The 14,140-nt window shown below is 40.7% G+C and overlaps 2 protein-coding genes across 2 annotated transcripts in view; one reads left to right on the top strand and one right to left on the bottom strand.

Annotated features, from left to right (window-relative positions):
• The window catches only part of rint1 (RAD50 interactor 1), a 40,834-nt gene extending 32,989 nt beyond the window's left edge, over window positions 1-7,845 (top strand). The window contains 7 exon segments of the mRNA XM_062066252.1: window positions 5-52; window positions 55-117; window positions 120-159; window positions 162-225; window positions 2,297-2,477; window positions 2,758-2,876; window positions 7,250-7,845. Coding sequence (XP_061922236.1) covers window positions 5-52; window positions 55-117; window positions 120-159; window positions 162-225; window positions 2,297-2,477; window positions 2,758-2,876; window positions 7,250-7,448 — 714 coding nt within the window. The 3' untranslated portion in view covers window positions 7,449-7,845.
• On the bottom strand, window positions 7,076-13,692 carry nopchap1 (NOP protein chaperone 1). The gene is made up of 4 exons (XM_062066253.1): window positions 13,441-13,692; window positions 13,198-13,266; window positions 12,982-13,115; window positions 7,076-7,844 (listed from the first exon to the last, which is right to left on the bottom strand). The coding sequence occupies exons 1-4, from the start codon at window positions 13,502-13,504 to the stop codon at window positions 7,689-7,691; spliced, it is 423 nt and encodes a 140-aa protein (XP_061922237.1). The 5' UTR covers window positions 13,505-13,692; the 3' UTR covers window positions 7,076-7,688.
• Window positions 13,693-14,140: the final 448 nt, after the last annotated feature.

Here is a 14,140-nt window from a genome sequence, read left to right as displayed (position 1 = left end):
GCAGTTCTTCCTGCAACTTCAGCAGGCTGCCGTGTCCCTGGGCGAGCAGGCGGTGGTGGAGGCCTGGGGATGTTGGAGGTGGGTCGCCTGGCCTCTCTGGAGGGCTCGCTGTTTGAAGGTCTCTGCTGGCCCTGCTGGAGCGACTGAAAGGGGACATGATGGCAGGCTGCTGGACGCCATCCTGAGGGACGTCACGGACAGCGCCAACGCATACTGTCATGACAGGTGGGACGCAAGCACATCCACGTCATGTTCGCTATTTTGGACCTACGTCGGTATTTGGGCTGCAACCATTAGTCCACAATAGAAGTTATATTTGTCAACAATAGTTGGGACGTCATCACTCGTGTTAGTCCGGGCAGAAGTGGGTCATCTCGCAAAACAAATCCGGGTACTTGTCCGTCACTTGTACACAATATCTCTTCTGCTCAACTTCAAAACTTCAATTTGTGGACAGGAAATCCAGTTTTGTCCTTCTTTCCCGTCACTTGTACACAATATATCTTTTCTACTCAACTTTCAAAACGTCCATTTTGTCTAAAAGTCCAGTTTTTGTCGTTCTTTCTCGCCACTTGTACACAATTTATCTCTTCTGCTCAACCTTGAAACGTCCGTTTTTGGACGGGAAATCCAGGTTTTGTCCTTCTTTTCCATCACTTGTACACCATTTCTCTGTTCTGCTCAACCTTCAAAACGTCAATTTTTGACCGGAAAGTCCAGTTTTTGTCCTTCTCTCCCATCACTTATACACAATTTATATTTTCTACTCAACTTTCAAAACGTCCATTTTTGGCCGGGAAATCCAGTTTTTGTCCTTCTTTCCCGTCACTTGTACACAATTTATCTTTTCTGCTCAACCTTCAAAACTTTCATTTTGGGTCGGGAAATCCAGTTTTTGTCCTTCTCTCCTGTCACTTCTACACAATTTATCCCTTTTGCTCAACCTTCAAAACTTCTATTTTGGCCCAGGAAATCCAGTTGTTGTCCTTCTTTCTCGTCACTTTTGTACACAATATATCTCTTCTGCTCAACCTTCAAAACTTCCATTTTGGGTCAGGAAATCCAGTTTTCTGTCCTTCTCTCTATCACTTGTACACAATATATCTCTTCTGCTCAACCTTCAAAACTTCCCTTTTTGTCCGGGAAATGCCGTTTTGGCCTTCTTTCCTATCACGTGTACACAATTTATCTCTTCTGCTCAACCTTCAAAACTTCCATTTTGGGTCAGGAAATCCAGTTTTTGTCCTTCTCTCCCGTCACTTGTACACATATATCACTTCTGCTCAACCCTTCAAAACTTCCCTTTTTGTCCGGAAATGCCGTTTTGGCCTTCTTTCTATCACTTGTACACAATTTATCATCTTCTGCTCAACCTTCAAAACATAAATTTTGAGCCCGGAAATCCAGTTTTTGTCCTTCTTTCCCCGTCACTTGTACACAATTTATCTCTTCTGCTCAACCTTCAAAACCTTCCCTTTTCTTCCGGAAATGCAGTTTTGTTGTCCTTCTTTCCCGTCACTTGTACACAATTGATCTCTTCTGCTCAACCTTCAAAACGTAAATTTTGTGACGGGAAATCCAGTTTTTTGTCCTTCTTTCCCGTCACTTGTACACAATTATCTCTTCTGCTCAACCTTCAAAACTTCCATTTTGGCCAGGAAATCCAGTTGGTGTCCTTCTTTCTTGCCACTTTTGTACACAATATATCTCACTCTGCTCAACCTTCAAAACGCCCATTTTGGGGCGGGAAATCCCGATTTTTGTCCTTCTTTCCCGTCACTTGTACATAATATATCTCTTCTGCTCAACCTTCAAAATGTAAATTTTTTGACGGGAAATACAGTTTTTGTCTTTCTTTCCCGTCATTTGTACGCAATATAGCTCTTCTGGTCACCTTCAAAACTACCATTTTGGGCAGGGAAACCAGGTTTTGTCCGTCTTTCCCGTCACTTGTACACATTGATCTCTCTGCTCAACTCTCAAAACTTCCATTTTGTGACGGGAAATTCAGTTTTGTCCTTCTTTCCTGTCTTACCGATTTTATTTGTTTGTTTTTCACTCTTTTGCAGCAATAAAGCTTCTGTTGGCAACACTCGAGTGTGAAGTGTGCAGAGTAACGACAGAAAAGATATATCTACAAAAATCTAAACTTTGTGTATATATCTTGACAAATATGAGATGATTATATACTGTAGGTAAAGAAGAGCAGGCAGCAGCTCACACATTCTCATACTTTTCTGTAACAAACCCCCTTCATGAGCTTAGCAATGACCGCTTGTGTTGCTCTTCTCTCCAGGTGGTTCTCTCATCCGTCCCAGCACGACATGTCCGCCATGACTCTGTCCAGCTCCGCATGTCCCATGATGCTTTGCGTCAGGGACCGTCTGCTCAACCTCCACCAGGTCTTGAGCTGGTCTCTGTTCCAGCTGGCTTGGCAGGGCCTCGCGGAGAGACTCGACAGTTTTCTCTACCAAGAAGTGAGGCACTGCACATTCCAACAAAGGACAGGACTATGTAGAGTAGTCTGTGTACAGCTGGGAGAGCAGAATGTGATCAATATTAATACCCCCAGCACACAGCCATGCAGTCTCGGCCATGACACTTGAGAAAATACACTGTAATACAAATGAATAATGATCATTTATTTAGTGCTTTACAGTGAGAACTGAGAAGCCATCATTAGTTCACACGTGACTAATTCTTTTTTTTTTTTTTTACTTCATTCTTTTTCTGTATTTCATTCCATTTTTCTTTCAGGTGATTCTGTCAAATCACTTCAGCGATGGCGGAGCGGCTCAGCTTCAGTTCGACATGACCAGGAACCTTTTTCCTCTCTTCGGTCACTACTGCAAAAGACCTGAGAACTTTTTCAAGCAGTAAGTCTTCTGCCGCCCGATCCTAACGTTTGACTTTGAAGAAAATAAAGGCCAAATAATACAATATATGCAATAAGCATTTTGCATATTAGGGCTGCAACTAACAATTAATTTGATAATCTATTAATCTGTCGATTATTGTTTCGATTAATCGGTTAATAATCGGATAAAAGAGACAAACTACATTTCTATCCTTTCCAGTATTTTATTGAAAAAAAACAGTATACTGGCACCATACTTATTTTGATTATTGTTTCTCAGCTGTTTGTACATGTTGCAGTTTATAAATAAAGGTTTATAAAAAAAAAAGTTTTTAAATGTAGTTTCAACGAATCAATGACTAAACTAATCGCCAACTATTTTTATAATCGATTAGTTGTTGCAGCCCTATTGCATATATTGTATTAATATATGCAATAATGTATGGATATTGGGGCGGTATAGCTCGGTTGGTAGAGTGGCCGTGCCAGCAACTTGAGGGTTCCGGGTTCGATCCCCGCTTCTGCCAACCTAGTCAATGCCGTTGTGTCCTTGGGCAAGACATTTTACCCACCTGCTCCTAGTGCCACCCACACTGGTTTAAATGTAACTTAGATATTGGGTTTCACTATGTAAAGCACTTTGAGTCACTAGAGAAAAGCGCTATATAAATATAATTCACATATATATATCCTAACGTTTGACTTTGAAGAAATTAAAGGCCAAATAATACAATATATGCAATAAGCATACCGTATTTCCTTGAATTGCCGCCGGGTATATAGTATGCGCATGCCTCGATTTACCGCAGGGTCAAACTCGTTTCGCAATATAATTAGCGCATGCCTAGAATTACCGCCGGGTAAGTCACGTACCTACTACGTTTTTTAGCGTTACCCGGCAGTTTGCGGTATTGCAAATGTTCGTTCAGCGTATTTTTTGCACTGGTATACAGTACAAAAACGAGTGACACGTCACGAGTTTAGGGGGCAACGACTAAGACTTTCAGTCACATATTTCATAAAGGCTGTGACATATCGTTATTGTGTGTATACTGGCATTTATACACCGGCACATTAGCGCAGACGACCTGCTGCCAAAACCAATCGCATGTAAACTTATCTTTAGAAATGCTAATGTATGCACGCTACTTACAAAACAATAAAATTGTTTTAATGTTGGTGACATAGTTTAACATAAATAAATGCATAGATCTACATAACATATGTCCCGAGTCCTGTGTGCAACATCCAGCATAATATATCACAATTGATTATACCGGTATACATTGTACCGCTGTGTTATAACGCAGGCACTCGGGAGCCATTCAACAATTACGTATGTAAAGGGGGGTGGGGTTGGGGGTCAAAATCCTGGGGGGGAAATGCGCACAATTAAGTACCATCATTTGTATAGTAAATTTTGCATATGTGGGTTGGGGTCAAAATCCTGTAGAAAAATGCGTACGTAATTGTTGAATGACCCCTTGTAAAAATAAAGAGTGTCACGTTATAATTGCCTTTTCAGACCCAAACAAAAAGAACTCCCGGGATGATTCATTGTGCTTTAAATTTTATTGCGGCATTAAGCGATGTCATGACTATCCTTACAGCACACTCAAATTTATAAGCGCATGCCTAAATTTACCGCATGCCTTTGGTAAGCGCCGGAATTAAAAGAGGTTTTAAATTAATTACCGCCGGTGCGCTAATTCAAGGAATATGGTAGCCGTGATTCGACATTTTAGTACACATAGCCACAAAAATTGGCTTATTAACGAGAAATCAATATTAACTAGAGATGTCCGATATTATCGGACTGCCAATATTATCGGCCAATAAATGCTTTAAAATGTAATATCGGAAATTATGGGTATCGGTTTCAAAAAGTAAAATGTATGACTTTTTAAAACGCCGCTGTACGGAGTGGTACACGGACGTAGGGAGAAGTACAGAGCAGTTGCGTCTCCCAGTCATACTTGCCAACCCTCCCGATTTTCCCGGGAGACTCCCGAGTTTCAGTGCCCCTCCCGAAAATCTCCCGGGGCAACTATTCTCCCGAATTTCTCCCGATTTCCACCCAGACAACAATATTGGGGGCCTTAAAGGCACTGACTTTGCGTGCCGGCCCAATCACATAATATCGACAGCTTTTCACACACACAAGTGAATGCAAGGCATACTTGGTCAACAGCCATACAGGTCACACTGAGGGTGACCGTATAAACAACTTTAACAATGTTACAAATATGCGCCACACTGTGAACCCACACCAAACAAGAATGACAAACACATTTCGGGAGAACATCCGCACCGTAACACAACATAAACACAACAGAACAAATACCCAGAACCCCTTGCAGCACTAACTCTTCCGGGATGCTACAATATACACCCGCCGCTACCGACTCACCGAACCCCTAGGGTTCGATCAAACCCAGGTTAAGAACCACTGAGCTAGGGGGAGTACACTGTTGTGCTCATAAAGTCTCTTCTAAAAAACATCCAAAAAGCGCCAACAATACTCCATTTATATGTGGTGACCTGAATATTAGCGATCATTTTATAAGCGCTTTGGGACGGGAAATCCAGTTTTTGTCCTTATGCTGCTATATTGACATATTGAGCTGCTGCATCTCGGGTTGTACTAGTATAGTATTGCGGTACTAATGAATAAAAAAACGGTACTACACTCTGTTCGAAAAGTACCGGTTCGCCATATTTTTTCTTGAACGGACATGACGGCGCGTCGTCACGTCATGACATTGCTGGTTTTATAAGCAGAGGAGCACGTTCGGCAGCGCACAATCACGGAGTACTTACAAGCAGACACAGTGTGTAGACAGAAAAGGGAGAACGGACGCATTTTGGCTTAAAAACTAACGATAAAGGTGAAGTTATAACACTGAAACATTCTCAGGAAGAGGTGCTTTAAGACATGGCTAGCTAGCTAGCAGCTAACATCCATCTGCAGTCGGCAGTGTTTTAGCTGCTTCTAAATCACTAATCCTCGTCTCCATGGCGACAAATAAAGTACGTTTCTTACAAGTATCATCCCTGCAGGACGAGGAATAGCTAAACATGTTTCACTACACACTGTAGGAGGATACAATGTAAACAAATGCCATGGGTGGATCTACACCTGACATCCACTGTAATGATACCAAGTACAATAGTGTATCTAGTTGATACTACTATGATTACATCGATATTTTTTCTTTAAAATTCATGTCATATTCATAAACTAAGGAAATACATTCCTGGACACACGACGACTTAAATTATAACCAATGTATGACCCTGTAACTACTTGGTATCGGATTGATACCTAAATGTGTGGTATCATCCAAAACTAATGTAAAGCATCCAAACAACAGAAGAATAAGTGATTATTACATTTTAACAGAAGTGTAGATAGAACATGTTGAAACAGAAAATAAGCAGATATTAACAGTAAATAAACAAGTTTAAGATTAATAATACATTTTTATAGCTTGTCCTTTATAATGTTGACAAATTAATAGAATGATAAATGACACAATATGTTACTGCATTGTCAGCAGACTAATTAGGAGCCTTTGTTTGCTTACTTACTACTAAAATACAAGTTGTCTAGTATGTTCAGTATTTTATTTAAGGACTAAATTGCAATAAGAAACTTGTACCCTAAGAGTTTTTGTTAAAATAAAGCCAATAATGCCATTTTTTTGTGGTCCCCTTTATATAGAAAAGTATCGAAATACATTTTGGTACCGGTACCAAAATATTGGTATCGAGACAACCCTAGCTGCATCGCCTCTGAGTTGGTGAAAGTTAATTCTCGATGATAAATCATCCCTGTCACCTGGATAGTAATAGGTTGACCCACAAGTTGGTCAACTTTGACCCGGAGATGGCCAGAAAGACACGGGGGGAAAATTACGATGAATTGTTGATGTAAAGGGGAAGATACAACCATCCCATCAGTATTTATCCTAGTGAGAGCAGACATTGTACAGTAAGTGATTGTTTTATCATGTTTGTTGTCTCTCAAGTCTGCCATGATTAGTAGTGTTGTTGAAGGGGAAGTGAACGTTATGATGCGTCTGTGAAAAATGTATACAATGCTGTATGTTTAAAATGACTAACATATGTAAATATTACATTATTATGAATGTTACATTACAGCACGTACATAAACATTGATGAATGTTTTCAATAGGCGGAATAGAGTAACTCACATTGGCTCCTTCGTTAGCCGACTTTTGCTAACGTTTATTTACAATTCAGAATGCATCAAAAAAGAAAAACGTGTTCATGTCCTACATAAGGAAAAAAGTACTAAGTAGTATTAAGACTTTTAAAGCATCTTTGGGCTAATAAATAAGCAGATAATGAGCGGTGTGTTCTCCACAGCGTGAAGGAGGCTTGCATCATTTTGTGTCTCAACGTGGGCTCCGCCATCCTTCTGAGGGCTCTCATCAAGGAGGCAGAGGAGGACGCCGGAGACGAAGCGTCGCCAAAGTCGGCCTTGAACGATATGGGCGTGTACAACCTGGCTCCCTGCGACGTCTTCATACTCCTCAACCTGCGAGCCTCCTGGCCCGGCCAGTGAACTGGAAGGTTCCATCATCCTCCATATGCAACTTACTTTCTGCTTTATTGACTTGGACTTACAATCCAAGGAACATTTGCACATAAATCAAAAACTTTGAATAAAAACAAAAATGGAAGTAAAATACTGCTTTCTCGCCTGAGACACACTCGAGCAGTAAAGTCAAGCGTGTCTTTTAAAAAAGGCACAAGTTGTGAGGATGTTCCCCTGACTGTACATGTGTCACCAGACCCAAGTCTTCTACTCCACAACCTGGATGCTGACTTGGTCTTTGCCGCCGCTCTTCTGTCCCGGAAGTTTGAGCTCGTCTTCCGTGAAGTCACTCTCCTCGTCGGAGTCCTCGTCGCACGTGTGCTCCTCCTCCCCCGAGTCGCTGAGCTGCACCAGCGCGACATCCTGCAAACACGGCGCCCACAATCAGATGGACGTTTGTGAGGAGACGTGATGCATTACTCATGTCTGCAGTGGTGAGTCAGTATTCTCACACTTTAACTCCGTGTTTTTCAACTAGTGTGCCGCGAGATAGTCTGGTGTGCCGTGGGAGATTATGTAATTTCACCTATTTGGGTTAAAAATAGAGATGTCCGATAATGGCTTTTTTGCCCATATCCGATATTGTCCAACTCTTAATTACAGATTCCGATATCAACCAATACCGATATATACAGTCATGGATTTAACACATTATTATGCCTAATTTTGATGTGATGCCCCGCTGGATGCATTAAACCAGGGGTGCTCATTACGTCTATCGCGATCTACCGGTCGATCACGGAGGGTGTGTCAGTCGATCCCCAGCCAGGCATTAAAAAAATTGTCCTAAAAATGAGCGATCATAAATCTTCACTATGACGTCACTTGATTGACCTTTACGGCACACGAGGGTCTTCTGAGATGACGCTGGGTGCTGCTAGCTCATTATTAAGACAAAATTACCGACAGGAAGGCGAGAAACTCTTTATATTTCAACAGACTCTGGGGCCGTACCTGTTGTCAAAACTCCAAAGACCGACTGCACAGTTGCACAATAAAAGCGCTGCTTCATGCTGCCTGCGCTAACAACATAAGAGTCTCAGAAAGCTGGCGTGCACAAGCTAGCATGCTACGGAGTTTGCCGCCAATGTATTTCTTGTAAAGTGTATACAAAGGAGTACGGAAGCTGGACAAATAAGATGCCAAAAACCAACCACTTTCATGTGGTATTTGACAGAAAGGAGGACTTTTTTTCTCCTCCATTTGAAAATGCGGACGTTATCAGCACCACTGTCTGATTCCTATCAATGATAGTCATCAGAATCAGGTAATACACCAACTTATATTCTTGTATTCATGAAAGAAAAGAATCTATGTGTTAAACATGCTTGCATTATCTTTAAACACCTTTAACTTGTTAACAATATTAACTATATGTATTAAACATTATTGTATTATCATTAAACACCTTTAATTTATTAACAATATTAACTATGTGTTAAACATGCTTGCATTATCATTAAACACCTTTAACTTGTTAACAAAAACATATATTTCATAAATAAGTAAATATAAATTATACATATGAATGAGGTAGATCCCCGCGACTTGATCAATTGAAAAGTAGCTCGCCTGCAGAAAAAGTGTGAGCACTCCTGCATTAAACAATGTAACAAGGTTTTCCAAAATAAATCAACTCAAGTTATGGAAAAAAAAATGCCAACATGGCACTGCCATATTTATTATTGAAGTCACAAAGTGCATTATTTTTTTTAACATGCCTCAAAACAGCAGCTTGGAATTTGGGACATGCTCTCCGACTGAGAGAGCATGAGGAAGTTGAGGTGGGCGAGGTTGGGGGGGTAGCGGGGGGTGTATATTGTAGCATCCCGGAAGAATTAGTGCTGCAAGGGGTTCTGGGTATTTGTTCTGTTGTGTTACGGTGCGGATGTTCTCCCGAAATGTGTTTGTCATTCTTGTTTGGTGTGGGTTCACAGTGTGGCGCATATTTGTAACAGTGTTAAAGTTGTTTATACGGCCACCCTCAGTGTGACCTGTATGGCTGTTGATCAAGTATGCCTGGCATTCACTTGTGTGTGTGAAAAGCCGTAGATATGTGACTGGGCCGGCACGCAAAGGCAGTGCCTTTAAGGTTTATTGGCGCTCTGTACTTCTCCCTACGTCCGTGTACACAGCGGCGTTTTAAAAAGTCATAAATTTTACTTTTTGAAACTGATACCAATAATTTCCGATATTACATTTTAAGGCATTTATCGGCAGTCCCGATATTATCGGACATCCCTAGTTAAAAATATTTTTTGCAAACCAGTAATTATAGTCGGCAAATTATGTTGTTGTTGAGTGTCGGTGCTGTCTAGAGCTCGGCAGAGTAACCGTGTAATACTCTTCCATATCAGTAGGTGGCAGCAGGTAGCTAATTGCTTTGTAGATGTCGGAAACAGCGTGCAGGTAAAAAGGTATCTAATGCTTAAACTAGGGATGTCCCGATCCAGGTTTTTGCACTTCCGATCCGATATCGACCTATCTGAGCATGTATTAAAGTTTAAAGTTTTTTAGCCTACTTAGTTGTCAGATTCATGTTGAAAAGGGTTTTAGTACTCTTGATAACAACTAGCCAGCTGAATTAGGGGAGTTTGAATAATACACAATGGTTGGTAACAAGAAACTGACCTGTTTATTCAAGGATAAACACAAAATAGACAAAATTATACATGACAAACAGAAATGGCATCATTGAACAGTAAAAAAGTGCAAATAATGCTGTAAACATTATTAAAAAAAGCAAAACACACAGACAACCTGAGTGGGATAAAATGTCTATAACTCAGCATCAATACTTGCTCTTGAACAAGTGTAAACTTAAAAAAAAAAAACTATGTACACACTCCCTTCAATTGTTTGCCCCCCGACTGCAGTCCGAGCATAATGGGGAGATTATTTCTAACAAAGACGAGCATCGAAAGCCCACTTTACTCACGAGAGATAACGGCTCATCATCCAGAATTATTTCCTCGGCAATGACTCTAGTTATCGCAAACGTTTCTGTCAGAGTTAGTTGGGTAGGACCTTTCTTTTTCTTTTCGTCAGTTTTTTTTAGGAATTCTTCATATTCTTTACGGTGGTATTTCGCTAAATGCTTGATCAGATTTGTTGTATTAAAATGTCTTACAACTTTACCACCACGCTTGACTTTATTGTGGCATGTTTTGCACTCCACCTCTTCATTTTTTTCGTTTTGTAGGGTAAAATAATCCCACACAGTTGACATTTTTACCGGTAACTTCCGCTCGCCTTTCGGAACCATGAACCGGCATCCGCTTCCGATTAGGACGGTTATGAAAAAAAACCTGTGGATGTGTTGAAAGTTTGCTGGAAAATGCGGAATGGAAATTAGGGAGCATCAGAAAAGTGGAATGTATTATTTAAATCGGTGCGTTGGAAAACACGAACCGGGTTTTTTTTAACTGGATCTGGATCGGCATTTTCCCATGCCTTGCCGATACGCGTTTTTTGACAAATATCGGCGGCCGATCCGATCCAAATATCGGATCGGTACAACCCTAGCTTAAACCAAAAATAAACAAAAAGGTGAGTGCCCCAAAGAAAAGACTTGACATTACTTCTAGACCTCCACCCCAGATCCCACCTCACTCCTACCCACTTCTCCAAAGTGGGCTGGCTCAGGGTGGAGGACAGAGTAAAACAACCTACACTGAGCCTAGTCTATAAAATTCGCTACACCTCCCTGATACCGAAGTACATGTCAAACTACTTCCGTAACGTAAAGGACCGCCATAACCACAACACCAGGGGGAGCTCCACTAACCACGTAAAACCCAGATTCCGAACTAACAAAGGTCTTAACTCATGCGCTCAATGCGCTCCCAACAGGTATAAAAGAAAGGGCATCTCTATCCTCCTTCAAAACCGCAATAAAAGTACACCCCCAGGCAGCTACATCCCTAAACTAACACCCTCCCCGGATTGTTAATAATCAAATGTAAACAATCAAATGCAGATACTTTTTCTTATGCCTTCAAATGCAGATACTTTTTCTTATGCCTTCTGATCTCTCTCTCTCCTACCAAGTCAGACCTACACTGTTCCAAAATCCATTTCTCAATTGTTGATGACTGATGATAACAACCAAACCTACCCCCTCCACACCCCGGATTGTAAATAATTCAATGTGATTATCTTGTGTGATGACTGTATTATAATGATAGTATATATCTGATAGTATATATCTGTATCATGAATCAATTTAAGTGGACCCCGACTTAAACAAGTTGAAAAACTTATTCGGGTGTTACCATTTAGTGGTCAATTGTACGGAATATGCACTTCACTGTGCAACCTACTAAAAAAAGTCTCAATCAATCAATCAATCAAATGAAAGCTTAGGAAAGGCTATGCAGAATGAAACTAAAACTGAACTGCCTACAAAGTAAACAAAAACAAACGGCGTGGCGAAGTTGGTAGAGTGGCCGTGCCAGCAATCGGAGTGTTGCTGGTTACTGGGGTTCAATCCCCACCTTCTACCATCCTAGTCACGTCCGTTGTGTCCTTGGGCAAGACACTTCACCCTTGCTCCTGATGGGTGCTGGTTAGCGCCTTGCATGCCAGCTCCCTCCATCAGTGTGTGAATGTGTGTGTGAGTACCTAGCGCTATACAAGTATAACCCATTAAAAAAAAAAATGCTGGACGACAGCAAAGACTTACTGTGCAGCAAAGACGGCGTCCACAATGTACGTCCGAACATGACGTGACAATCGACAATGTCCCCACAAAGAAGGATAAAAACAACTGAAATATTCTCGATTGCTAAAACAAAGTAGATGCGGGATATATCGCTCAAAAGGAAGACATCAAACTGCTACAGGAAAATATAAAAAAAAGAGAAAAAGCCACCAAAATAGGAGTGCAAGACAAGAACTAAATCACTACACACAGGAAAACAGCAAAAAACTCAAAATAAGTCACGGCGTGATGTGACAGGTGGTGACAGTACACCTACTTTGAGACAAGAGCTGTATTGATGCATGCTTGGTTATGCTTTAAAGTCCATCCATCCATCCATCCATTTTCTACTGCTTGAGCCTATCTCAGCTGCATTCGGGTGGAAGGCGGGGTACGCCCTGGACAAGTCGCCACCTCATCACAGGGCCAACACAGACTACATTCACACTAGGGCCAATTTAGTGTTGCCAATCAACCTATCCCCAGGTGCATGTCTTTAACAACTTATTTAAGTAAATTCATTATTAATAAACTTGTCAGCTTTTTGTCATTACATGAAATGATTGCATCAGCTCCGTGCTCTTATGTCCTGTGATGTATCCATGTAGTTTTTTTTTTTTAAACCTTTTTTGTATCTGCGCTGCAAGCACATTAGTTCATCATCCTAACTTCACAGGAAAATGACACTTGCATCACAGGAATGTTCTTTACAAGACCCATCTGAATAAAATACTGTTTTTATGCAAATCAAAGCCAGTTTCAAAATATGACACAAAATAGCTGGATGAAGAAAAGTACCATCTCGATGACTTTATCTGCCTGCTCTACGTTCTGGATGTCGAAGTCTCCTGCAGAAGAGTCTTCCATCTGCCGCTTCAGCTTTTCATTGGCTTCTGCCATCTTCGGCAGGAAAGTGTGCAGCCGCTCCAACACTGACACCAGACAAAAACACACATTTCATATTAATATTCACACTTTTATGCATGTATGTTCGTGTTAAAGTGCGCGTCACACCGCTGCTTGCTGGAACTCTTTCGGTCTTCAAGCCGGCCGCCGGTTTCAGGAGTAACTTGTCAGCAAGACCTGTGACGGAAGTCAATGCAAACAAATGACTGCGTTATGTTTGCGACCACGAAAGGGACGAGCGGTATAAAATGGATGTTTCTTAACAAACACGTGTCTTTCGATAATACCAACGCCTTAGCTCCCTCCACTCCGTCTTAACTTCTCTCGAAACAGAAAACTTTGTTTACTCACCTCCTCCGCCGCTGCCACATGACAGCAAATCCTGAGAACTCGATTTTTTCGTCTTTTTATCCATCGCAAAAGCAACACGACAACAAAATAATACCAATGAATGTTTACATGTGTCGCTCGTCTGCCGAACATCCGCCTTTTTAGGAGTGATAAATAATGAAGTAGCGCCCTCTACAGTTTGGGAGAAAAATACCCCATGATCGAATCAATTATAAAAATGTTTTTGGAAATAATAAAAAATAATGATAAGATGAACTTAATGCGTCCAAATATAGAACTAAAAATTAATTAGCGTCTCAAATTAAATACAGCTGCGAATTTTGTCAGTACCGTATTTACCGGAAATGACGTCTACTCTTTTTTTTTGTCTCTTAAAAATATTTCTACTTTTTGTGAATTACAAAGGCACTCTTTTTTTTCCTGCTTCATATAAAAGATGGTGACAATTAATTTATATTACATATGAAATCTCACAGATCAGTAAAAACGCAGTCATAAAAATAAGCAGTAAGTGTGAAATTGTCATCAGTCGCCAGCGTCATAACACAATTAATTGTTACGTAAAACAAATGTTTTATGTAACAATTAATTTCTCCTTTTTCTGGATTGATGATTTAAAAACAACTCAAAACAGATCGTTACTCATTAATCTGTTTGAAAATCGAAAATGTGAATTAAAACAATTTCCTTTAATCCCCGT

The sequence above is a fragment of the Entelurus aequoreus genome, linkage group LG12 (assembly GCF_033978785.1).
Source record: "Entelurus aequoreus isolate RoL-2023_Sb linkage group LG12, RoL_Eaeq_v1.1, whole genome shotgun sequence".
NCBI lineage: Eukaryota > Metazoa > Chordata > Actinopteri > Syngnathiformes > Syngnathidae > Entelurus > Entelurus aequoreus.
This window is presented reverse-complemented; position numbering and strand designations above follow the sequence as displayed.

What these genes read in the sequence shown, in the direction of transcription:
- nopchap1 (XM_062066253.1), bottom strand. Translation starts at nt 13,504, where the DNA reads ATGGATAAAAAGACGAAAAAATCGAGTTCTCAGGATTTGCTGTCATGT. An exon ending in ATGTGGCAGCGGCGGAGGAG is followed by an intron (nt 13,267 to 13,440) that starts GTGAGTAAACAA and finishes CTTCCGTCACAG; the next exon opens with GTCTTGCTGACAAGTTACTC. An exon ending in CAGATAAAGTCATCGAGATG is followed by an intron (nt 7,845 to 12,981) that starts GTACTTTTCTTC and finishes CCGTGTTTGCAG; the next exon opens with GATGTCGCGCTGGTGCAGCT.